The 26,897-nt window shown below is 42.0% G+C and overlaps 2 protein-coding genes across 5 annotated transcripts in view; both read left to right on the top strand.

The window, feature by feature from the left end:
• Nucleotides 1–9,626, top strand: part of ppp6r3 (protein phosphatase 6, regulatory subunit 3) — a 29,034-nt gene extending 19,408 nt beyond the window's left edge. For all 4 annotated transcript variants that reach the window (XM_083973791.1, XM_083973793.1, XM_083973794.1 and 1 more), the window contains 7 exons: nt 456–571; nt 855–1,071; nt 1,200–1,297; nt 2,060–2,255; nt 5,167–5,274; nt 6,777–6,848; nt 7,421–9,626. In XM_083973791.1, the coding sequence (XP_083829917.1) occupies nt 456–571; nt 855–1,071; nt 1,200–1,297; nt 2,060–2,255; nt 5,167–5,274; nt 6,777–6,848; nt 7,421–7,472 (859 nt within the window). In that variant the 3' untranslated portion in view covers nt 7,473–9,626. The remainder of the gene's footprint in view (nt 1–455; nt 572–854; nt 1,072–1,199; nt 1,298–2,059; nt 2,256–5,166; nt 5,275–6,776; nt 6,849–7,420) is intronic.
• A 5,487-nt stretch (nt 9,627–15,113) lies between these two features.
• LOC310987509 (carbohydrate sulfotransferase 1-like) lies at nt 15,114–26,627 on the top strand (the record flags this gene model as incomplete). The annotated part of the gene is made up of 5 exons (XM_083973810.1): nt 15,114–15,464; nt 17,791–18,004; nt 18,090–18,316; nt 22,375–22,592; nt 26,291–26,627. The coding sequence occupies 5 exons, from the start codon at nt 15,114–15,116 to the stop codon at nt 26,625–26,627; spliced, it is 1,347 nt and encodes a 448-aa protein (XP_083829936.1).
• Between the last annotated feature and the right edge of the window lie 270 nt (nt 26,628–26,897).

The raw sequence follows: 26,897 nt of genomic DNA on the forward strand, positions 1-26,897 counted from the left end.
AGCATCCCTCCTGGTTAAAATTGCCTGCGCGACCAAATATACAGGACTTATAATAGTATAAACATCTGCAGCCATTTTGCTGTAAAGCATCACACTAGTAAACATGGGCATTGTTCTTTAGTCCTTCTGGGTTTTTAAGTGGGGGCTTTTCTCTGTTGGATATTCATGTAAATCAAGTCTTCTACTATTCTAGTGGAAGAAACTCAGACGAGTGAGTGAGGAGAAATTGGGTAGATAAAACACTCACACTGACCAACTTTCTGTTGATTATTTGATGAACAACTGTCGACAACACTACATACTTTTTGTCATTTTTATTGTATATTGTGATTTTAGGGTTTTTATTGCCACTCAGTCTGATTGTGGAGTTTATAGCACGTCTGAGTATAAAGAAAGGAGGAACTTAAATGCGGATGAGGTCTGTAAATAACCGCCCGTCTGTGTGTCCATGTCAGGAGTTCAGGCAGCACAGACAGTGAGGAGAGCACAGACTCGGAGGACGAGGATGGGAAGAGAGATCCATTTGAAGCCTCCAATCCCAGCACCGATGACCGAATGGAAGTTGACACAGGTTAGTGTACTTTTGATAAGGACACATCAACCTAACGACATGACCATATCAAATAGGTCCAAACAAGGAAAGTGTCACCAGTTGAACTGGTTCTAGGATTTAAGTTGTGCTCAGATGCAGCCAGTTCAAGATCGTTTGTGATAAATTCCACTTAATACTTTAAGGTAGATCAGCCGGGCTCATGTAAGAAACATAACTAGGTTTGTTTTCAGTTGAGATGTTTGCATACATTTCTAATGGTGAGGCTGTTACGTGACTGTGTTTTAACATAATTACATTGCAGGGCCAGTGTGGACAGCCAACTTTGATGACATCCCCATGGACACAGGGACATCCACAGCTTCTGCCGCCAGCCCCAACAACCCCGCTGCCTCCTCCCCTCTGTCGTCCCCCCCCTCTTCAACAGACGCCATCCCTGACGCAACATGGAGCGCCTCTCCTCCTGCCAACACCAACTCTGAAACCGGCTGGGCTGACTTCTCCAACTTCACCCCCGTTAGGTAGGACATCCTGACAGGATTTGCTACATTTTCTCCGTTAGTGTTGGCAGAGCTGCATGAACAGCAGAACATTGCTGGCTTCTGGCTGTCATAGTCTTCATAATAAAATAGAAATTGCTCTTTTTCAGCCCTAAAGACCCACTGAGGTGCAACTCTCCAGTTGCTATGGAGACCAGCATAGAGACAGTGGACCCTCTTGGGGTCAATGCACCGATGCAGCCTGAAGGTGAGATGTGTTTGCATGCATTTTAATCCACAGTGTGACTTGTATAGATATAATAGGATTTTGGAACAAACACTAAACCTGGACACACTGAATATTTAGCTGCGTTTCTACTACGCGGTACCGGCTCGAATCTGATACCCGGTACTGTTTTTTAGTATCTGCTCGGCCGAGGTTCCAGAATGGATGAAGAGGTACTAAAATAACACTGCAGACCACTGATTGGTCAGGCTGATAAAGTTACCTTCAGCTCTCTGCAGATTTACCGCTAGCTGATATAATTCCTTCTGGCAGATAAATGTTAGTTTTCTACAACTGTATCATCCACATTAGTTTGTAAAGTGAAGCTTCAGATGTGAACTGGACAGAAGAGCAGCGCTGCCTCAGGGCTCCATGTACAGATATCACCACATTTCAACAGATAAATGTTTTAAAATGAACAGATAAGTCTATATTAAATTTCACCTTACTTTATTAAGTGCCGTCACTATGACGACCGGCTACTCTAAAGGCGGTACTATCCTGTAATGGAAACGCTCTCCTAGAATAATACCTGGTACCAGAGTCGAGTCGAGCCGGTACCACGTAGTGGAAACACGGCTTTTAACACTTCACAATGTCTGTAATTTCACATTAAACTGTTTACATTCAGTCACCATACTTGTGAATATGAAAATGTTTTCTATCACGGTCACAGTGAGTTCTCAAGTGTTAAAGAAGCTTAAATGACAAAATTGTATTGTCACCTCTCTTAACACCCCTCAGAGTGTGACGGCTGGTTGGGAAACAATGCGGCTTGTCCCTCCCCCACTTCACCTAAGGATTGTGGGAGATCCAAAGCAGAGGAGGAAACGGCTTGTTGTGAGCAGCGCAGCATCACAGAGACGGTCATCAACGGCTCTATGAAAGAAACCGTGAGCCTCACTGTTGATGCGAAGACCGAGACCGCCGTCTTCAAGAGGTTCGCCAAACGCATCCACACAAAAACACACACAGCCGTGCTAAAAGACGAAATGCCCTCAGTAATAATTCGAGTGCTAAGGTTGTGACTGGCATGCTCTTTGATGATGGTGTCTTTGCCAGAATGGAACCCTCACACCATCACTTGGTCACAGTTTCTGTTGTTGCAGCGTTGAATTTACCATTTTGGCACAGTCCTCTATGAAGTTCCCAAAAAACTACAATCTTATTAACAAGTTCATTTGTTGCTCCAAGAGTGACTGAGCAAGAGAGAGCAGTAGATAGAGAAGCAGAGAGACAAGCTCATGTAATTATTGGATCTAAAGATCAAAAACAAAATGAGAAAGACACTAAAAAAACAAAGCAGAGAAATCTGCCCTCTGGAGCAGCAGCAGGGTATGTTAAAATGTGCAGTTTTAATCGATCACTGTAATGAGGAAAATAACAAATAAGGGTGAGAGAAAGCAGCAAAAAATCTCAGTAGTGCACACTTTTACACGTATACACACTACAGTTGTATTTGTGTTAATAGTAAACACGACGAGTCCCTTGCCAATGTGTTGGTGTGTAAGAGGAAATGTAATATGGTGTGGTTGAGAAATCATTGCTCTGCTCACAGCTTTATGATGATGTTTTAGCCTATTCAAATAGTGAAGCCAAAAAGAAGTACCCACGTGTGGGGCTGGACCAACTCTGAATGTGCACGTACACACTATATATAGCTCAGCTTGTTACGACCATATAGACTTAAAAGGTGCATTCAAGTATGAGACACATGTCGACATTTCAGTCCTGTTTCAACCATCAAAAGGTTTAAAATCCATTCTCCATGGTCAGATCTACAGTGGGTGATGTTTCATATTCAAGCGTCTGTGTCTCCACAGTTGAATACTTACCTGCCTGATATCCACAGGTCCTACAGTTGGTTGTCCTCTGTCCTTCTGTCCCCTTGTTGATGTTGCATTATACTGTCTGTCTGTCTGGATTAATAACAACTGTCTGATGAACTGAGCGACACTTACAACCTGAGCTTCCCCTCTCTCTCTTGCTGTGCGTTGTGGGTGTGGTCTTCTTCAGAGTGTTGAAATCTTATCGGTATGTACAGCCAATCAGAGATCAGCCTGCAGCCGTGATGTAGTCTTGTTGTCACGTCAACCACCAACTTTTCTTTCCCAGTTTTGATCTTCTTTGGTTTCAGCTCCTTGTTTGTTTATTTCATTATCTCCATTCTGCATGTGTTTCTACCAAAGGTGTTGTCCAAGTGCAGTTTAGTTTTCAGACGCCTCGTGTCATAATCCAATTTAAAACCAAATAAGAATTTCAAAATTTATATCACAGGAAGCGAGATTTACCTGGCTGAAATGTTTTCATATTTTCCACAATTGGATTTTATTATTCATATAATTTATTTAATTGTCATGGTTCAGCCATTAAAACTAAAGTTAAAAGTGCACAATCTCTAATGTGCGACCAGTCAAATGCTTGACATTGATGTGCACCTAGATGTTAAATCATACATTAGTCATCCGTTCACAGCAGGACCAGTTGAAAAAGAAAGCTTGTCATTAAGGCTCTGACACAACTTATTACGACATAGTTGATTCAAAGGTTAATGGTGCAATGTGTTGGAGCCACACATTGCATAATAGTGAAAAATGTCAAACGTTCTCCATCAATCTTTTGTTATTTGTGGAAACAGTCCATTCACAGGCACAGTAGAACAGATAATACACCCAGAGTGGCCTGTGGTACACATCCAATAAAACAACACAGTAATCTTAAATTAGAGGGATGTATGTACATTTACATTTCAATTGGTACTAAATTGAATCAATTTACAAAAGTGAAATGCTCCATTAACACAACCTCAGAAATAAGAGTTGCTCATAGGTGCTACAGATGCAGGAAGGAGGAAGATTTTACTTTAATCCTGACTTTGTCATATCTAAGAAATATTGATTTTCTTTCCCCTATTTCTATTTCCCTCACTTCTCTGCACGGCACAAACTGGAGATGTTGTTTCTTAATTCCCTCAGTCTGTATGTGCCCATACTGATTTACTTTCATCCACGAGAAGCTAGTACACCACGCCAATATTTTTGTCCTTCTGATTTATCCACTGGGCTCTGGCTGACATGAAATATTATTACTTTAGGATCTGTGTGGAAAAATGTTTAGGAAAAATAAAAATAAAAAAACAAACAAACTTGGGGACACAAACATAAAACTCAATGTTTTATGCAGGACGGAACTTTTCTCTTAGTATTGAAATTTTAAATGAAGACTTGTTTCCTTTTTGTACATGAACTTACACTAAGGATGAAAATGATTTTTGTTGCTCTGCAGCTTATTAAACACGAAGATAATTGTGTGGATGTTTCCACAAATGTTGCAATAACTCACATAGTCTTCACACAGCTTGTTGTCTGAAATAACACCATGATAATAATTCCTATATAAAATAGGTAATAATTGCTATGCGTCTCCTCAAATGTTGGATTATATTTGAATGTTTCTGGGTGTTTTGCTTTGCGGCCTCATTGAGATTATTGGTGGTTCTCTGAGACAAAGCAAGACTGACGGCTGGCACAATTTTGGTCTAATCAGTGTCCAAATCCGTTTGTAGGCCTGCCTACTATTCGCTGGCTCTGTAGCTACAAAGTAAGCAGTATTGTAGCTCAACACTCAAAACAGACGACTTTCTCCATTTGCTGTACATTTTGATGCTTTTCCTTCATACTATTCAGTTTCCCCCATTTCAACACCTCCATCCTTTGTTTTACTGTGTGCTGTCAGTCAGTTCAGCATGCATCACTGTTCACATCTCAATGTGCTCTGTGTGTTTGTGCGGGGAAAGTCGGCACCTCTTTGTATTGATGTATATTTGTGTGTTTTTTACATGTGTGTTCCAGTGATGAAGAGAAGAGCGCGTCTTCGGAGAAATACTCAGTAGGGGAGGGTGTGGATTTGGAGAGAACAGATGTCAACAGCTCAGCCACAGCTTGCTGTCCCAAAACAGGGTCAGACACAACACACACCACTTACCTGAAGGCAGCCAGAATGTGTCCACACCTCTGCACCATTCAGCACTTTGAACACATTAGCACGATTTAGCGCATTTGTTTATTACCGTTACAACGCAACCTGTCCATGTGCATGTGTTTGTGTGTGTGTGTGTAAGTGCGTGCACCAGAGAGAGAGAGAGTGTGGCAGGCCGCAATCAATGGGAAACGCTGGATGTGTTGGTTGATAAGTTTCATTTTTATACGAAACAGTACCCATCCCTAGACATGAAGAAGTACAGACTAGGCTTGGGCGGTATTGCGGTAATACCGTATACTGCAGGTATTTAAAAATAGCAACGGTATCAGTTTCAATACCGTCATGAAAAAATGCAATGCACTTATACAGGAGATAAGGATTAAATATTAAATAAAAGTAATTTAATGTCTAAAATTAATTATATGTCCAGTGGCACTTATGTGTGGTTGAATTTTAAGTTAGTTTAATATGTTTTAGCCTACTTTTAAACACCCCCCCCCCCCCCCCCCCCCCCTCCACTGTCCGCTCCCCCGTCGGACACGTTCCTCACTCTCACTCACACACACACCACACAGCCAGATCGCTCTGCGCACAGTTTATGAACTTGATTAGTTTCAAAAAGTCGGTCGGGTTTTACCGTTATGCCTGTTATTTCACCAATAAACACAGTAGATGAGCGTGAGTGACTGAGCTGCGGCGGGTGGGGTGGGGGGTCCGCGGCGTGGAGCGGTGCGGGACTCTGACTGCAGCGGGGACTATCATGTCTCTGCTCCGTGACACTGTGAGACAGACCGCCGGTGAGCCTGTGGGACGGTCCCGCTAATCGTTGAAAACACCAGTGATACAACATCGGAAAAAGTCGCTCTTGACAAAAAAAAAAAAAAAAACTGACAGCGAGTGCGTGTCATGACTTCCTGTATCTGCCCTTCAAAATAAAAGCCCTATATTCATATACAGTTCGGTCATATTGATTTTGACTTAATTTTGACAAGACAGGGCTCCAAATGTTTTTTTTTTTTCCTGCGACCAATCGACCATTGAGATTTTGGTCTGCTAATGTTTAGCCCTAGTATTCAGTTTCTGAATGGTGAATACACAAGCCAATGTTTGGTAATGCCACTTACGTCATCATTTTTTATTAGTCACGGTAATACCGTATACCGTGGTAAAATGTGGAGGAAGTTTGACGGTATCAAAATTTGGATACCGCCCAAGCCTAGTACAGACTGCATCTCTGTTCAGACAACCATTTTAGCAAGGTGTCGGAGATAATCTCACACATACCACATGACTATTCTCATATACACTGGCCTTGCACTTGCTTGTGCAAACAGGAAGTAGATTATTTACATTTACCATTGTCAGGACTGCTGTGACCCATTCAGACTGGTGTGGACACCAGGTGTAAACATTTTTGTGTAGATGTTGAATGAGCATTCAGTGACGTTTTCTTCCTCTCTCCTGTGTCTCCTGTGAGCAGTGAGAAGTGCCGGTCCAACGTGGAGCTTCCCAACGGTCCTCTAGAGGAAATGTCCGCTGTAGAGGAGGCCAAGTAAGTCTCTGCTTCTTGAGTCTTTCTCGGCTGCGCTGCTGAACCAAGAAAGTGCCAGTTCTACTCACAGTATAGATTCAGTGGAGAAAGCTAATTGTTTTGAAACATATTCAAGGGACAATGAGGAGTTTGTATTTGGTTATAAAAAAGTATCATATTAATGTGGATGAATCTACGTTACCCAATTGTTAATGGTTCCATTTTCGATAAATATAACGTTTTGTCTTTATTGTTATTTTGTCATTATTATTAGTGGTCGGCTCGCCCAGCATTTCCTACTTTCATTTTCAGTCATGAGAATAACGCCACCGAATCGCTGTTAATGTCGGAACTACGACGGTATCTGATCGTCTTCCAACCTCCGATTTTCATTCTTGATTTGAAAACATTCTTTTCGCATTCGTCCATCTTGCGCCAGTCCAAGAATTTCACCGTGTGTGCGGAGGCTCATGGGAAATGTAGTGTGAAAACACTTTGCTTTCCAAAACTCCTCGTTGTCCCTTTAAATATTAAATGATTTCCACCTTTTTCCAAAAAATGGTCCATAACCATCTCTCTTCCTTTGTCCTCAGACTGGACCAGAGTGCCGTCTCCACAGAGCCAGCTGTGAATGGGCCGGCGTGAAGGTTCTCTAACGCCAGCCAATGGCCAGCCTGTTCTGCCACGCAGGGCCCTCCTCCTGGCTAGCCAGCCTAGGCCACTGCTCAGAGCTGTACCAATCACACGCCCCCACCAGGACCAGCAATACTCCCATCGGCTCATCACTGACAGTCAGACAGACAGGTGTACAGACACAGGATGAACTGAAAAGCAAAATAAGAGACGTACTCAAATGGATACAGAATAGTTTTTTTCTGCATTTGTTTATATACTATTGTTCTTATGAGGTGATGTGCGACTGATATCTTGCCACTCAAAATTAAATAGTAATGTTGCTATAGTTAAAGAAATGATTGTATGAATAAAATATTTTATAAAAAGAAAAATGTATACAGAAACATAAGATGAATGACCACAGAAACAGGAAAAGCTGATTGGTGAGCCAGCCAATCATTAAGCTGTTGTTACTAGCTGGATCCTGCGTAGCAGTCTGACACTTAATAACAGTTGCTATATTTAAAATTCTCACCCACTATTGGTCTGTGTCTCTGAGCAGAGCTGCTCCTGCCAATTGAAACACGTTTTAAAAACCACACTTAAAAGTTTTATTTTGCTGCAGGTATTCTTTGTAAATGTTTTTCTCTTCTTCTGCATTGAGTCAGATTTGACAAGCTTCTTGGTATAATTTTTTTAATTTATTATGAAAGTAAAAATGATAGTCATGTTTTGTTACTTAAGAGCCATACAAACACACTCTCTCCCCTTCTGGCGAGCTGCATTCATGCTAACTGGGTTCCTACCTCGCAGCTGGAAGGCTAAACAGGAGAGGTACAGTCTGTTGTCACCGCAGCCTAAACTGGGAGCTGTTTATGCATTAGCTCCAGCTAAACTTCTTCTGAACCACTGTCCCTCTTCTTTGGCCCAACACTGCTATTTTTTTAAGTCTCAAATGCTTTTCAGACCACCGGTTCTCAACCAAGTGGTCTTTCTTTTTATTGCTTTTTTACATTCAACAAGCTGCATCAAATGAGAACTTTGACTTTGCAGCATTTTAGTGAAATTGGGGGAATGAATGTGCTTTTAAAGACAAACTACTGGAAGGAATATGAAACGAAAAGAAAATGCTGTGATTCACTTAGTTCACCGGTTTATTTTTGAAGACAATGATTTGAAACTGTAAATTTGGTCTTTTCAGTTCCAACTGCAGGTGTCTACTCTTGGACTGTGTTCAGACTGGCGACAGCGCTGTTGGCTAAGTGTACCGTGAACGGTGAAATTTCAGCCGGTTACCTGCCAAGTGTTGAGGTGGAGGATAAGATGACTGCCACTGTGGTGACTTCCCACAGTTGTGAAGTCTTTCCTCATAGCGTGCTGTGCAGTGTTTCTAGTGTCTGAAACGCCTTCACGTGTGAATCTATTACTCAAGCTTCTATCTCCCTACCTGAGTTGTATTTTACTCCTCAGCAGCAACCAAAGTAACACGCCGCCTCCAACGCAGCCTTGTCTTGGAGTGATCTTTAAACCAGTTTGAGTAAAGCCTCTTCTGAGCGCGCGCTGTCTTCAGTCTGAACGCACCATTGTTCCACCTAGATTTTTATTTTTCGATTTCAAAAGTCACTTCGACACCTCATGAAGGTGGATTATTTATTTATGTTTTTAAAAGTTGGGTTCAAACCTGCCATGGTTGTGTTCACACACTGTAGTTGCCTCTGTGTATATATATGGCCTTTTAGCTTTGGTTTGCTCCACCAACACCAACCAATGGCTTTTGAGGTGCCTGGTGCATCATAGATGATGACCAACTTTTGCATTGGGCCTGTTGCCAGCCTAGTGAGCAAAATGACAAAGATGGGACACCAGGTAATATTGAAATGTGTTGCAGCGTTTCTACTGAGTATATATGTCCACTGAGCCTGACATAGACCAATCACCGATGCATCTGCCTGAAGCCAGGATGAAATGATATATATTTTGCTAGAGATCACACTCTTCTGCTGCCTTCCTTCTTTCCCTGAAAACCCAGTCCTCTCCACACCAAACGGGACGGTTTTCAGTCGTCTTGGCAACACATGATTCACTGTTTGGCATTTGGTTCCAAAAGAAAATGGATTTGTAACTCAGTTTTCTGTACCAGCATTGGAAAGGGAATAAGCTATTTACAGATGATAGTACAACTTAACCCCCACTTTTTTGTCTGATAATTAATTAAATTTCATCTTAATTTCTGAAGCTATGTGTTTGCAGATGGTTTATTGGTTTGTCTAACATGGCTGAGTGATAATAGGTCTGTTGTCTTTTTAACGCTTTGAACACTCACTTTTTTTTCACAAGAGGTTTTTTTGATTGGATTTAATCTTTCACCGGAATCTAAAGTTGTATTGAATGTGACACCGTGCATCAGATGGTGGTTATCAGTGGATGTCCTGGGGTGTTTAACCTCGGTTTAAAGATTGTAGCAAGATCTTCTTTGGTTTTGATAGTGGGAAGAGGAAAAAACTAGGATATGGAGAAGTGTGGATTTTGATGTTGGCCAGACTTCAGGAGCGCTGATGTCCTGGAGCTACAGAAAACCTGGACAAGGTAAGTACTTGATTTTTTGTTGTTGAACACTGGAAGGGGTGGTTGTGTATAGAAACAACACAGTTGCTGGAAAGGCATTTCATTGTTAAACATCAAAATTTGTTACAACAGTTTTCTAAGTTGCAATTCATTGGAGTAAAATGTCATACTTTAAGCATTGCCTTTATACCATGTTACCACAGATCTCTTCCAAAGTGGTACTAGAAATAACATAAAGTTAACATTTAGCTAATTTGTGCAGCAGCTATCCAACACACTGAATTTATTATCAGAATCCAAAGCAGTTTAGCTCCAATAGACCCAAGAGAAACTACACAGGAAGTGTTAAAATACCATGGTGGCATTCAACATGACGTCTTTTTAAACGAGAAGTAAAAAGTTGAGCACAGTGTCCTGATGCAACCACAAACTGTGTCCACTTTTACACAAAGATCCATAATTATTCCACTCCATTTGTTTTCTATGATTAATCGATAGCGGCATATAATGCCACCCAGGTTGTGACCTTCAACTCTCACCAGATGGGGATTACCAGCTGCTATCTGAACTATATGGATGTGTGTTTGCATGATTTGGAAGAGCTCACCGCAACATCAAGTTACAATGGGCCGTGAATCAAGACTGTTGAAATGAAATTTAATGTCACTTTTCTAGTTGTTTTCTTTTCTTTCTTTCTTTCTTTTTTTAAAGTTAAACAATTAGTTTGCCTAATCTGTCAATAGATTAAGGGATACAGTCTCAACATTTTACTGTATCATTGTCCTTAGGAGACTTTCAGAAACTGATATTAAATCACCCTCAGAACATAAGAACAGGATTAGTAGATAGGTGGTCTGAATGAGAGAACCCTTTAACTCTCTCATCCTCTTTAGGACATGGTTAGGGTTCGGATGAGGAGCTCGCCTGTGATGAGAAAAGAAAATGTGACAAACTTTGCCCCCGACACTTAAGTGTGGTTTTGTAAATCCACTGGTAACTTATCTTGCTGTTTATTTTAAATCAATCAGCCTTAATGTTCATTAATGAACTGGAGAAGTAAATGCAGACTCACCTCCCCAAAACACAGTCTTTGTCTCCCTCAGGTGATCAAATCGTATATTGACACAAAAGTCTTGACATTTCTTACAAACCAGAAGCTCCTACAGGGCTGTCCATGGGGCCAAAGTGACCAATTACTGACCCTCTGGACAAACTGGTCTTTATACACCGACCAGTTTTTGGAACTACCAACTCAAAACAAATGTTTTTCTGATTTGGTTTTGAAACTGAAAAATCAAAGAAAGAACCATATTTACACATTTTAGTTGAGATTGCCTAATTTAAAGGGATAGTTTGGCTGGATTTTTTCAAGAATTTCTCAGTACATCGCATCATTCATTGTAGGCTACCTTCAATAACTTATTTGTGTCCATATGGTAATCATATAGGCGGTCCGACCATATCAGTCTAAGGCCGGATTGAACCAGAAGCAGGCCACATGAACATCCTAAATAAACAAATGCAGAAATCACTTAATAAGAAACTGCATTTTTCAGTAGGCCTACCAAAATGCTTTAATTTAGCAGCTATCAGTTCAATTCTGCATTTATTTTTTACTAAATGTCATTTTTTTGTCCTTTAAGAGAGCAAAACATGACTGTGGAGTGTCCACGGGAGACATAGACACGGGGACTGACAGATCAATAGTGATCAGGCTGTAAATTTGCACGTATGCATGATTTTGCGACTTAGACGTTGAAAAAAAAGTGAAGCCTAAGGAGGGAGGGAGGGGGTGAGTGGGGTGGGGGCAGACAGAGGGGGGAGGAGGCAGCGTGGTAACAGAGACCTGCACCCTCCTCGTGTCATGTCGCCCACCGCTCCAGCTCCAGCTCCAGCCGCCTGTTGATGTGGATGTGACGGCGCCGCGCGTCATCTTTTCTCAGACACTCGTTTATTCGTCGAGGCTTTATTTGGATCAGGACCGTCTCTCCTCCGCAGCGTCATGTCTTCTTCCTCCTCCTCCTCCTCCTCCTCCTTCCTCCTGAGTGGACCACAAACAGGCGCAGGTTGGTGCTCGCCCTCACCGTGGAGGAACACAGCAGCATCAGCAGCATCAGCAGCCTCAGCATCAGCACCATGTCTCCATCACCACAGCCGGCCTGCCGCCTCCTGTTGACGGCTCCAACACACCACACAGGTAACCATGCTCACCGTCCGAGACCGCGGGGCCGGGCAACGCGTTTAGTGTTCGCTGCGTCTGGGAGGTGTGTGTGTGTGTGGGGGGGGGGGGGGGGGGGGGGGGGGGGGGGGGGTTGTGAAGGGACCGACGGTCGGTGGAGCTGGAGGAGAGCCAGCCCTCAGTAATTATCGGGGGCGATGAAAATCTATGAAAGATAACGGTGCATGCATCATAACAGGAACATATGAAGGCTGGGTTAGCCCGGGAGGTGCCATACAGACTAGACTGTTATCAGATAGATAGATAGATAGATAGATAGATAGATAGATAGATAGATAGATAGATAGATAGATAGATAGATAGATAGATAGATAGATAGATAGATAGAAAGAAAGAAAGAAGCCAGGACCAGTGGCACAGACAGTGCTTCTCTTCAGATGGGTGGGGGTCAGGGGAGAAGTGTTATTTCAAACTGAGACCATTTCAAATTCAGACAACTTAATTCATTCGCAGATACAGCTCATGCAGTCAGTCATTTATATAGCATTAAACCTATGCTGATACTGATCAATTTACACATTTATCAATGTTTAATGTGATTGACAGGCTCAGTCCATAGGCACATGGAAAAAAAAAACTCACAGGCAAAGTGCATGTCAGAGGCAACACATCGGCCAATAGAGAAGAAGAATGAATATAGGCCTAAATAAACAAGTAAAATCGATTAAAAAAGGAACATACAGTTCCTAGAACTATGAGTAACAAAAGTACACAAATGACTAATCAAAATAGAAATGAAAGGCAACAGTCATTTAGGGATGAACACAGATTCTGTTGCCAGGATTTTATTTACACTTGTCATGAGGGTAAAAAGTCTGACACCTAGACATACACCTATAGTCTTACAGTCTCTATGCTTGTCAGTGATGATGCAAATATTGACGATTCAGAAGCGTCCAAACAGCTGTTTACCAGTTAAAACCACTGAGTGACTTGAGTGTGGGACATCAGGAGTGACCAGTGTCTTAACAGTGCTAGTAGTGGATGTGACTTTCCACAGTGTTTGTGTCATAATTCTGTTAATTGCATCTGCATCACATTTAACCCAGATGAATATTAATGTGGCCAATGTGTTAAAGTCATTTGTTTTGCAGGTCAAGCAATGGTCAACAGTGACTGTCTGTGCACACAAAGAGACATGCACACACACTCTGCTCTGTGATGAGCTGTCACAACACAAATAGCTACAAATAACCCAAATCCAGCCAGCCTCCGGCTATGTTCCTTTAATCACTTCTTTTCTCATACACACACACATTTATGTTAGAGTGCGAGTGTAACCTAGATATTAAGAAGCCGAAAACTTAACCGTCGTCCTCTCAGCGTGATTTAATACTCACCCCTCTATTCACAAACTCCTCAGAAAAATACAGACAATGTTCACCAGACTGGTCTCTAATGTGGTCTGTCAGCTGTTTGGTGCTGGGCAGATCATCTAGTAAACATATACAGTAAAAAGAATAACAAGATCTAAAATGTGTATAATATAAATGTGGGTTAAAACTGGATAAAAAGACAGTTGTGCTGCTCCTGGCAGACTGTGACAACAGGATGTTGCACCGGTGCCTGATAATCGAATGACACAGCCCATTACCATGATTAAAACCCTGACTGATTTCTCTGGTTTAAGGCATTTTCATTTATTCCCAGAGTGAACTTTAGACTTTTAGACTTTAGACTTTATTATCCCTTATTAGGGAAATTATTTTTTCACATAACCTCTTTATTCCACCACGAGGACAAAGCAAGCTGCTAACATTGGGGCAGGATTTGATTTTGATTTTGATTTGAATGATTTATTCGTCCATTCCACAAAACATAAACATACACAAACAAGTCAAAATTTCATGATCAATATCGGCGAAAGGGCGAAGGCAGAAGCAAAGCTTATTAATGCCTACCCTGTTTACAGGAAGAAGAATTACAATAACAAAACAAAACAAAATTTGTAGGAAGATTACACTCGAAGAGTAGAGTAAGTAAAGTGAATAGAATCAAAACAAAACAAGCAGAACCATCATTTAGTAATAATAATTAACTTACTTTAATACATTGATTTTAAACATCCTTTTAAATTGGGTAATAGTTGTACATAATTTTAATTCATTGTCAAGGCTATTCCATAATTTTACTCCAATAACAGAAATGCATTTGGCTTTAGTATTTGTCCTTGCTGTAGGTTTGTTTAAAATGCAGGTCCCCCTCAGGTCATACTGGGACTCTCTAGTTGAGAACAGCTTTTGTATGCAGGGTGGAAGTAGGTTGTTTATTGGACACACATAGTACAGCATATAGACATGAGTGAACTGCAGCTCACTGGGTATTTTCTCTTTTTCTGATCGGTCTCTGTTCAACCTTTCTGAATCACTTTTGTCTTTTTTTTTATCCACACTCTGATGCTCAGTTTGAACTTCAGCAGATGGTCTTGACCTTGTCTATATGCCTATTAGGTATTATGGTTGTGTATATAGGCCTATCTATACTAAATGATTAGTAATCTATTTAGATGTCCACATCGTTGTATATAGAAGTGCCTGTATAAGTGTACATGCACTAATGGTTAGTGAGAGCGTCAACTGATGTTTTAAAAACACTTATTGATGCTTATTGAATTCATCATTAATTCATGCAGTCATTACTTGTTAGTTAAGCACTCAATGTTGGAGAAATGCTTTATAAATAATGACTGTGTGGTGTATTTTCTACCTCCTAAGTTGTTAAGCAATTACCGAAGCATTTAATAATGCTTGGCTAATGCTTAATGAATTAGAACTTTTAATATATTTGTTTTCTGCCCTCCACATGTCTCTCTGTCCCATTGTCTGGCAGACAGCGCTGCAGCTCCCTGATCCAGCTGTTCAGCCACCATGCAGTGTTCCTGGAAATCCATGGTGCTGCTGGCGTTAGCCTCCATAGCCATCCAGTACACGGCCATCCGCACTTTCTCCACCAAGCCCCTGAGCCTGCTGTGCTCCGTGGGCCTGGCACCCACCAGTCACGCTGTCAACTGCAGCCTCAAAGATCTGACACGTTTGGGACAGGAAGCGCCGGAGGCCTCCGACCAAAAATGCGACGAGGCCCCCTCCCATACCCCGTCCAACCCCTCCTCCCCCCTCTCGCCCTCCCATAACGCCAGCAGAAGGACACACATCCTCATTCTCGCCACCACCCGGAGCGGATCTTCTTTTGTGGGCCAGCTGTTCAACCAGCATCCAGAGGTTAGAATGTAACAAACTGTGGTCTGTCTCATATCAAATTATCATCAACCATCAAAATATACACGCACGACTGAAAAATATCAGCTGTGGGAGGTCAGATGATTCACAGAAATGCAGTTAAGAATATTAAAGGGATAGTTCACCCAAAATCCAAATTTCACAACTCACACTCATGTCGACTAAGAGCTGTGAGAATTTTCAGAGTCCTCTGTCCCATCTCTGAGTTACGAGGGGGGTCCACGCAGCAGTATTTGTCCATATAATGGTTGTCAATGGATACCAACTTTCTTCGTCCAAAAAGACACACCAAAAAACATCCAAATACCTCCATACTGCTCGTCTGTAATGTCCCTCTTTATTGAAGCCCCGACATGAGAAATTGTTCCGCCGGTCAGTGCAAATCACGAGAGATTTGCACTGACACAGGAAGAGCAGTGAACCGAGACACTGGGAGCTTCCGCTACAAACAAGCTTAAAATATAGACTTATTTAATTTTTTTCTGAACAATTTCTCATGTCGGGGCTTCAATACAAGAGGGACATTACAGACGAGCAGTATGGAGGTATTTGGATGTTTTTTGGTGTGTCTTTTTGGACGAAGAAAGTTGGTATCCATTCACAACCATTATATGGACAAATACTGCTGCACGGACCCCCCTGTAACTCAGAGAAGGAACGGAGGACTCTGAAAATTCTCACAGCTCTTAGTCGACATGAGGGTGAGTAGATAATGAGTGAAATTTGAATTTTGGGTGAACTATCCCTTTAAGTGAATGTGAAGCCCTAAAAGCCACATATCAAAGCCACACCTGCTTCCAGAACAGTGAGTCCAGACTCCTGCCTCAGCCTTTTAACCAGCTTGTCCAGTCTCCTTGTGTTCAGGTCAGACATGCTGCTGCTCCGGCAGCAGACTGCAGCATAAAACACTTGACTGGCCACCGCTGACTGATAAAACATGAGGTGCATTTCACTGCAGACGTCAAAGGACCTGAGCCTCCTGAGGAAAAAACCAAACAGACAGCCGGCTCTGCCTCTTCCAGTAGATGGCATCTGTGCTCAGAGACCAGTCCAGTTGACTTTGTCCAAAAAACAAAACAACTGTGGCAATGATGTGACCATGTGAGAGTGTGATGATCATGATGACTTTCTGTCCATGTCCAGAGGCGGACACCCTGTGGTGTTTGACACCGGTCACCATTTTTCTCCTTTTTTAGTTTTTTTTTTTTTGTCATTAATTTACTCTAATGTGTCCCAAAGCTCTGTGTGAAAGTGTCCCTGAAGTGAAGATGGTAAATGGACTTGCACTTAGCTATATAGTGCTACTCGGAACAGCCTTTAACACTGTTTTTTTGTCACCCTTTTCACAGACACATTCATACAGCTCTGTTCACAGACAGGCTTTTTAGAGGCTAATCATTCACACATTCATCCATCCCATGATGCATCGGAGGGCAAGTGCGAGCTCAGTGTCTTGCGCAAGGACACTTTGACATAGAGACTTGAGGAGCCGGGAATCGAATCCTCTGGTTAATGAGCGACCCCCTCTCCCTCCTGAGCCTCCTGAGCCACGGCCAACATCCTCCTTTTGTGGTGTTCTGAAGTTGGTGTTGTAGTGTATTATCCACCTGAGCTTTTTTGCTTTAATATCTTGAATTATCTTATGTTCTTCATGGTGTTTTCTTAGCCTAAAAGTTAAGGTATATGTCAGAGGTCATTCACTATTTGGATAAGAACTTCATTTGTGATGAGTAACAGTTTATATTCAAATAGAATAAATATAAATAATGTAGATCATATAAGAGAGAAAGGCACACACATACATTTACAGCATATGTTTAGATTAGGTGTCTAGTAGTAGTGTGGAATGGAACCCTGAGAAATGTCATCTACCCATCTCTGTGGGTCATTGTTTTTGGGGATACTTGACACTGTATCTATGTTTAAGTTAGCTTGGTCAAGAGGTTAAATGTCAGAAGGCATAGGTTAGGTTAGGTTTTTGTTTTTAGAACCTGTCTTTGTCTGACCATCCTGGTCAGTTATATCCTTCTGTGGGAGAAGGTGGAGAATTAGAAAACGTATATAAGGTTTGGGGTTTAGGCCAAGAGAGAGAGATCTCATATTGGCACCAGAGATGCTCCACGATTCGGCATTTTTAGACACTGTTCATTTTTCTTGTAATAAAACTCCTTTTTGAATGCAAGTGAAGACGTGTCAGCGGTGATCCCTTCTTTTCATCAACACATCAATATACCACAGTGTTTTCTCTTTGTATGTGTAAAAGTAAAATTGCAACTATATGTTGACCTTTTTTTTTCTCTTATCCCAGGTCTTCTACCTGTTTGAGCCGCTGTACCACGTCCAGTTGGCTCTGCTCCCTCGGCTGGCACAGAGTCGGAACCTGGCTGAGAGGAGGGTGATGCTGGGCGCCGCCAGAGACCTGCTCAAATCCCTGTTCCACTGTCACCTCAGCAGCCTGGAGAGCTACATACGACCTCGTCCAACCAACCACTCTACTGACAAGCTGTTCAGAAGAGGAGCCAGTAAGGGACATGGGACTCTTTTTTTCCATGCTGTTTTTGCCATGTGTTACCTTCTGTTCCTTTATCCTCTGTGTCCTGTCTTTAGGTCGGTGTCTGTGCTCCCCTCCTGTGTGCGAGGCCCCTCTGGGACCGGAGGAACAGAACCTGGTGCTGACTGATGAAGGCGAGTGTGCGAGGAGATGCGGGCCGCTTAATGTGACGCTGGCTGCTAATGCCTGCAGAGCAAAGCGCCATGCAGCGTTCAAGACGGTCCGGATTCCCCAAATCAGTGACCTTAGAGCGCTGATTGAGGACCCACGACTCAACCTGAAGGTAAAGGATCAGTTGCAACAATTGTTTTTATTCACTTTTATTTTAGAGAGATTAAAAAGACATCATTTGTCCAAGTTAACAGTGCAAATCTGTGAAAACCTGTGGTACATAAAGAAACAAGAAGAGGCTAGTTTGCCCAGCATCAGCCTCACTTTGTAGATAAAAATATACGAGTGTTGTTGGCAAGACTGCAGTGGTGAGACTTTGCATTTGTGATAAAAACATGTTGATGCATGGTACACTGAATCAAGGCCCTGTGTCACAGAGGAGGCTGCAGGAAGATACAAGGTTTTTCACAAGGTTTTTCTGAATGTTAAATTTAAAACCAGGCGTATTTCTGAAGCAAAAACCTTCACCTTGAGCTTCCTCACTATTTGTCGATTGAAAAAAGTATTTGTACCAAGTAAGATTTTCGGTGGATTTGCCTTCAGGTTAAAATGTTTAAGAAGAACAACTGTAATACAGCCCAAAGCTGTTTTATTGCTTTTCCGCATTACTTATAAATGACAGTGTCATGAGCAGTCAAAATAGAGGATAAAATAGGCCCTGTGGTAGATCCCTGAACGCCTTCAGTTGTTTCAAGAAAATCTCATTTATAACCTTCTGCATTAACACACCGGATTCAATCAATAAAAGGCTTTGTGAACCAATTAGCAGCCTTTGGACTGAGGCCAGCATTTCTAAGTTTGTTCAGCATCAGCAGCACTTCATAATCAACTCAATCGAATGACAGGCAGCCCAGTCTGTCCAATGTACGGTGGCCCTGATGGCCCAACACACTGCAACTTAAGAAAATATACCCACACACACAAATGTATGAAATATTCAGAAAAGAGCTTCAACACTACTGCACAACACGAGTGTTTCTAGGGACACAACAAGTATTTTTTCTTTTGGTGCAAACACAAATTCTCTTTATATACAATAAACTGACAGTGTATAGCTTTACTACACAATCTCTTAGCAACAGTAGCATAACATTTTACAAGTGATTTCTTGACAGCAGGCATTTTATGTTTAAGTTGCAACACATCCACCTCTACTGTCTCTATAGAAACGTCTCCATGTACACATTATAAAAGACTAGATCCAGAATCATCCAGTGTCACACAAGAAGCAGGTAGTGGGCGTAATATTTGATGGACAGGGACATTCTGCTGTGATAAGGTTTGTACAGTTTTTAGAAATGTACTTTAAGGAATCGTTTAGAAGAATTTGAAAAATCAATGAAAAACAAATCACTGTTCAGCCTGGTCACAGACCACCACCAATGAAAACTGACTTGTATTTTCTCCCTCTGCGTGTTAGTACTTCTCAGTCAGGCGGTTGCATTTAACAGCCCCTCAGCAGCTGAGACTATGGTGGACTGGATGATGGGAGGTTAGATGATCAATCAATGCGGCTCTAAATTGGTATTGATTGAACATGTGGGGACAACAGCTGCAGCCCCTCAGAGACACATGTCCAACACAGACGTCCAGAGCAGTGGGAGTGTTTGGCCAGTAGCCTCTGTCACACTCACTCTGATGTGATAGCCTGGATTATATAATGAGTGTGACTGCGCTGGCCTACAGTACCTTCCTGCCTGTGCAGCGCTCCATCGTTGGACTTTATTTCTCTAAACAAGCTGACACAGACATCCTGCTTAGAACACTCACTGTTACTGTTTTTGCTCATTCTTGACACTTGGGCAACAACAGTGGCCGATATATATAGTCAGTAGCAAAAAACAGACATTGCATTAGATAATATCCTGCAATTAGCCAAAAATATACAGGTTATAGTTGTGGTTCGCAGACAGATCTCAGGTCAGAGGGTAAGGGACGACTGGGAGCAGGAATGTCTTTCCTGTCAAAGATCCTTTATTATAACAAAAGAAGCTTCCAAGCAGTGCCACTGGTAAGAAACAGTGTGGTTATAATGTTTGTTCATGTCAAAACATAACAACAACACTAAATACAGTTTTTTTTTTTAATCTGATTTTGCAGCTTCTTTTTATCTGCTTGCTTATATCCAATAATATCTTATTATAAAACTCAAGTTTTATTGTTTCAACAATAATGGGTGGAAAGTAGCCTTGTGCGATTTCTGGCACTTCTCTGTTTATTTAGACAGGACAGAGCAAATTTATGAACACGTTGACCATGGTTACATGACAAACTCAAACACAATTTAAACTTTTATTCCATGGTCCCTGTACGTTTCTGTATTTGGGAAGAGACCAAAATCTGTGGGGGAAAAGAGCAACAAGATCTCACAACATCAACACAGAGACAAGCCTCGAATGAAATTTGATTCTAATCTCTGGATCTGTCTGAAAAATGCTATTTTAATGTTCAGATGATCTGATGAAAAGTTGATCTAGTTTTACCCTAACCCTATTTATTATGGGCTGTCTGCACTGTTTTTCTCACCCTTTTCCTTAATTTGGATCAAAGTACTGTTTAATTAGCATGAGTTAATTTGAATGAAATTGAATTTAGTTTAATGAAATTTAATGAAAATACACCTGATGCAGGATATAAATCCTCTACATCAGACTCAAAATAATGACAACATACAAAAAATAAACACAAATATTCCATTAAAAACTTCAATAACCCATACATAATATCACTTAAAGCAGAAGTGAGTGATATATTTGTGTTAATATAAGTCTTAAATAGTTATATCTTCCGACAGCAATCACTTACATAGAGTGTTTGGTCTGAAACACGGGTCTCTCAGTCCCTCTGCTCTGCTCTGAGCCGAAGAGAAAACATTTATCGTATCCTACAGTTTTTATCCAATGAGGAGAGAGAACGGCATGCAGGGCTGTGTGTGCAGCCAAGGAACGCCGTGAATGTGGTGACGTAGCGACGAGGACTGTTATGGTGCGTTCAAGGAAACTCGTATTTTTCCGACCGTGAAGTGGTACCAGTTCGATCTGGTACGAGTTCACGGGTCGGAAGTTACGAGTGGCCGTTATAGTGACTTTCACCGGTAAAACAGGTCGGAAAAACATGAGTGGGTTGCCTGGAACGCTACAAAGTCGTAAGTTGTGACTTGAAGCTGTAATTTACGATTTCAAAAGCCTGCCTGGAACGCAGCATTAGCGAAAACGACCGGATCACTCACTTCTGCTTTAAATACATATAACAAGAATAATCCCAAAAGAATCTCCCACATTACCTCAAAGAAAAACAACAACAAATAATAAATAACTTACTTACACTTACTTTGGAATATTGTTATATAAATGGTCACTTTACATTACAATATTCTTATTTCATGCACACCTGCAGTAGTAGTATTTATATTATCTATACTTACTGTATATTTATATCATTGTCACTTACGTTGCAATATTTTTACACCATAGTCACTTTACCTATCAATACTTTTATACCAGGCCACCTTATATCCTTATATCATCAGTACTTGTTTTTGCACATTGCCTGGTTGAAGGTTGATTTGTTTTATTGTTTATTGTGTCTATATTTTCTGTCTGTTGAGTTGTGTTGTGTTTGTGTTTTTTTTTTTGTGTGTGTGTTTTTTTTTAGCCCTCTCTACTTTCTTCTTAACTGGCTGATGTAACCACTGAATTTCCCCGTTGTGGGATGAATAAAGTAGCTACATCTAATCTAATAAAAATTTTGGTAGAAAAGTAAAAACTGGTGGGAAGCACCCGTGGCTCCCACAGTAAGGCAGACTCCATTCACAAAATCTACTGTCCTCTAAGTAAAAAATCTATGATTCCATAGCACACGATAAACTCATTCTGCTGGATGGGATGATCAAAAGCTCCAGTTACTAATGGAGCATGTAGAGAAATTATGAGGTTGAAAGACCCAGGCATTAATAAACTGTAAATGAATTATACTCTTCCTATTACTCCCACTATCCCACCGCTGTAGTACTAGTACTGCAGCTTTACCTCTGCTGCTGCTGGTACTAGCAGTCAGCAAGACATTCAGAGACATTTGTCCTGACATTCTGATCTCAGTGTGTTTTCAGCTGAATGCTTCATCATTATTCATCATTATTCATCATTATTCATCATTATTCATCATCATCAGGTGGTCCAGCTCGTTCGAGATCCACGCGGCATCCTGGCGTCTCGTATTGAGACGTTTCGAGACACTTACCGGCTGTGGCGTCTGTGGAGAGCGACCGGGCGTCGACCCCACAACCTGGACCTGGGACAGATTAACACAGTATGTGAGGACTTTCTCAGGTCTGTGTCCGTGGGCCTGGCCAGACCCGCCTGGCTTAGAGGGAGGTACATGCTGCTCAGGTGAGAAGGACATGGATAATATTTGGACATACAGTCTGAACTAGCCCAATCCAGTCATCTTCACCAGCAGGGTTGTTTTGTAAGGTCAGACAGGGATGACTCGTCAGTTTTGAGCACATCTGATTCTCCTTAGGTCAGTGTATCTTTTGGTCATTGGATTTTCTTTTGATGAATTGGAATTAAAAAGCAAAAGATCATTGGTTTATTCTGTTTTAATTTTGAAATACAAAAAATAAAATTGAAACACAAAGCGTTCTTGTTTTTGAGAGTCAAAGAACAATTAACTACAATTGAAAAACAGTTTGATTTTCATGCAAAAAATAAAATCACCAGTCAACAGAAACAAATAAACAGACCTTTCCTCCATATTTTGACACCGGATGTTGTCTTTTCAAGGCATAAGTGCCAATGAGCTTATGGTTCTGTAGGCCAAAGTGTCTTTGGAGCCCTACTCGGATATGATTTCAGACATAGCAAAACAAGGCCTGACATCTACAGAAATCTGTGCGCATATCACATGTAAAGTGGGGGCAGAAGAGGATTTTCTGCAAAAGGTTTGAGGAGATTCTGAGCTGAAAATGGCATAAACTTGAGAACCCAATGTACACAATTGTTCTTTGACACTCAAAAAGAAGAATTCTTTGTGTTTCAATAAAAATTTTGTATTTCAAAATGAAAATCCAACAAACCAACCAGTTTTTGTTTTTTATTTCCCATTCATCAAAAAAGAATCCAATGACCAAAAGATACACTGACCTTCCTTACACAGATATTAAGAACCTCACATGACACAACGAAGGGGCTCAAAGGAAGTTTGTTTTTGAACTGATACAATTCAAACCGCTATAATCAGTACAGGAGTGGAGAGTTTGGCCTTTCCTACATAGAAAAGCACTGATCCCACAGGGGATGAAAATGGGCAGATGACTCCCGCAGCAGGGAATCAGTATGTTGTTCCATCGCTTCTTTTTCTGGGCATGATGGGATGTACAGGTGGCCTCACCATGACGGTGATCTACAGCCCAGTCATGAGGTCAGTGTTGTGGCCGGCCTGGAGCTTCTCCTAGGTGACGGTCGTCAGATGGAACTAACGTGGGAACAGGAGGTTCAGGTTGTGGTGTAGTGTAGTAGTGGAGGTTAGAGTGGATTGGACACAGTCTGGATTTGCTGTCACTAATCAGTTCTGGCCACAGTAAATAATAGGCCAGCTTTAACACAGTGCTGGTGTTAAGCTGAGATGCAGTCTACAGTACAAGTTCCTCACTATTAAAGAGAGAGGGTGACCTGAATGGATGATTAAAGGTGACATATTATGGAAATAAAACTTTTTGAAGGCTTTATATTTGGGTGTTTTTCTTGCCTTCCAGCCCCCAAAATGTGAGAATTGTAATGTGCAGGCTCCCTAGGTTGAAATAGATATTAGACAGCTATCCAACTCTGCGGACAGAAGTGATGGGGCCTCAACAAGCTTGTGTTGAAGAGAGCCGAGTGGCTACTTGAGCCATTGGGCTCGTCCACCATAACTTAGTCATGTTGACCCACTGCTCTAGGAGCTGGCAGAGCACATCTGCATCTGCTGGGTCTACGGTCATGTTAAGATTCTTCTGTGATGGGTTTTGTCAGGATACTGGACCTGAAAGCAGGCACGGACAGATGTGAGGAGGGAAAAGGGGGTTGTTAGAGACGGGCGGAGGGTGGGTTAAAGAGTGAGAGGCACCTGGAGGAAGAGGGACTTCTGTTGAGGTGATGTGGAAAACCAGAACTGGTCCAAGAGATATAAGAAAAAAAGAGAGAGAGAAAGTGGGATTCAATTAGCCTAGAAATCTAGCTGCACCCTAGCGGCAGCAAATTTTCTCCGTAGGTGGGTCTAGAAACGAGCCATAGGAACTTTTTGAGTCTCGAACACCGTTTGTGTTCACCAATCACAGCGCTCTATCTGTTTAGAGAGTCGTTGGGTGGGCTTAACGCGATGACGACATACATTTTAATTGGCTTGTCAGGCTAACGTCATCCTGCTCTTTGCTCTGATTGGTCGTAGCGCTACCCTATTGGTGCAGAGGCAGTTTGAAAGACAGCCTTCATCCCGCCCCCTGGATTGAGGCGATGTCTACCGGTCGTTGCCAGACTAGACATGTTAATTATATAGTCTGGCTTGTCAGGCTAGGATTCAATAGATTACACTGTAGACTTGATGAAGAGATGTATAGGTGTAGATATGAGCCAGGAGAGGGAAGCCACGCCCACACACACACACACACACACACACACACACACACACACACACACACACACACACACACACACACACAGTAGACACAACAGAGTAGGAGGAAAACAATCCTCGAGCCCCAGCAGGGCCTTGAATTGTAGCCTGCAGACATAGTGTGTAGTTGTTGGGGTTTTTTTGACAGTTTTATGTGGAAAGGTCCCAGATTATAACAGACAGATTATCATAAAGACCATTAGCTACACACTTTGACACACTCCAGTCTGTGATGTGCTGTGGAAATTGACAGCAGGCCTCACTGTGTCCCACTTCAGGAGCCGCATCCTTCAGAAGACATCACAGGCCTCTGAGGATAAAATGAAATGAGACGGTCTGGTCTACAGAGGATTTACACTGTGCCCCTGTTGCCTAGCAACCATGACAACACAACCTCTGTGGTTTTAAAGGGATAGTTCACCCAAGATTGAAATTTCAACTCATTATCTCCTCACCCTCATGTCGACTAAGGGCTGGGAGAAGTTTCAGAGTCCTCCGTGGCTTCTCTGAGTTACAGGGGGTCTCGGCGTAGCAGTGCATGTCCATACAGTATAACAGTTGCAAATGGATACCAACTGTCTTGGTAACAAAAAGACACACCAAAAAACATCCAAATACCTCCATGCTGCTCGTATGTAATGTCCGTCTTGTATTGAAGCCCCGAAATGCGAAATTGTCCCGAAAAAAATTAAATAAGTCTATATTTCAAGCTTGTTTTGTAGCGGAAGCTCCTCTTCCCGGTTCGTCAAATTTGGACGAACTGGGAAGAGGAGCTTCGAGAAGCTTCCGCTACAAACAAGCTTGAAAAATAGACTTATTTAATTTTTTTCGGGACAATTTCGCATTTCGGGGCTTCAATACTTTTAGCACTCCCCTCCCCCTTCCCCTTCAGGCTGCACTTGAAAATAAGAATTTTGTTCTTAATTTGCTTGCCTGGTTAAATAAAGGTTAAATAAAATAAAATAAAAAATACAAGACGGGCATTACATAAGAGCAGCATGGAGGTATCTGGATGTTTTTTGGTGTGTCTTTTTGTTACGAAGACAGTTGGTATCCATTTGCAACCGTTATATGGACATGCACTGCTACGCCGAGACCCCCTGTAACTCAGAGAAGCCACGGAGGACTCTGAAACTTCTCCCAGCCCTTAGTCCACATGAAGGTGAGTAGATAATGAGTGAAATTTCAATCTTGGGTGAACTATCCCTTTAAGGCCCCTGATTTTATCACTTGTACCCTTACTGTTGAATTAAAGCATAATCCCTGCAAATAAAGTAAAGATGAAAGTAAGAGAAAAAAGTAGTTGGCTCCCTCAAATGTGTAATTTTAGTTGCTTTAGCCCAAATTGAACTCATGTTTGTGATGGCAGCAGATTACTGACCAACTCTTCTCTGACTGAATGATCGTCTCTCTCCTGCTCCTTCTTCCTGCTCAGGTATGAAGATCTGGCCCGGTTTCCTCTCCAGAAGGCCAGGGAGCTCTACAGTTTCCTGGGCCTGACGCTGGATCACAGCGTGGTGGACTGGATCATCAACAACACCCGCGGCGGCAGCGATCAGTCATCCCGGCAGAAGTTTGCCACGGCTCGAGACTCTGCTGCTAACGCAGAGAACTGGAGGGTGAAGCTGTCCTTTGACATGGTGGTTTACACCCAGACTGTCTGCCAGCCACTTCTGCAGATGCTGGGATACAAGACAGTCTTCCACCCAAAAGAACTGAGGAACCTCTCCCACTCTTTGGTGGAGGACAGGACGTTTCTGCCATTTCTTTAAACGGGTGATAACATACGGAGTGTGTTAGGATTTAAGAAACAATCACGACAGGAGAGAACTGCAGTTAATGGAGCAGGGATTATTCAGAGGAAGCTGTTTGGTCAAGGACGTCCTCAATGTGTCTCTGATGGAGGAAGGTCTACATCATTTTCCAATAGTATCCATTTTCCCTGGGAGTGTCAGATAACCTTGTATTTATTTATTAATTCATTCATTTATTTATCCCTTCAGCAATCGACTACCTCAGTTCCAGCCCTCTTTCCCCTTAGG

This window comes from Trachurus trachurus (genome assembly GCF_905171665.1).
Source record: "Trachurus trachurus genome assembly, chromosome: 6".
In the NCBI taxonomy this organism is placed as follows: domain Eukaryota; kingdom Metazoa; phylum Chordata; class Actinopteri; order Carangiformes; family Carangidae; genus Trachurus; species Trachurus trachurus.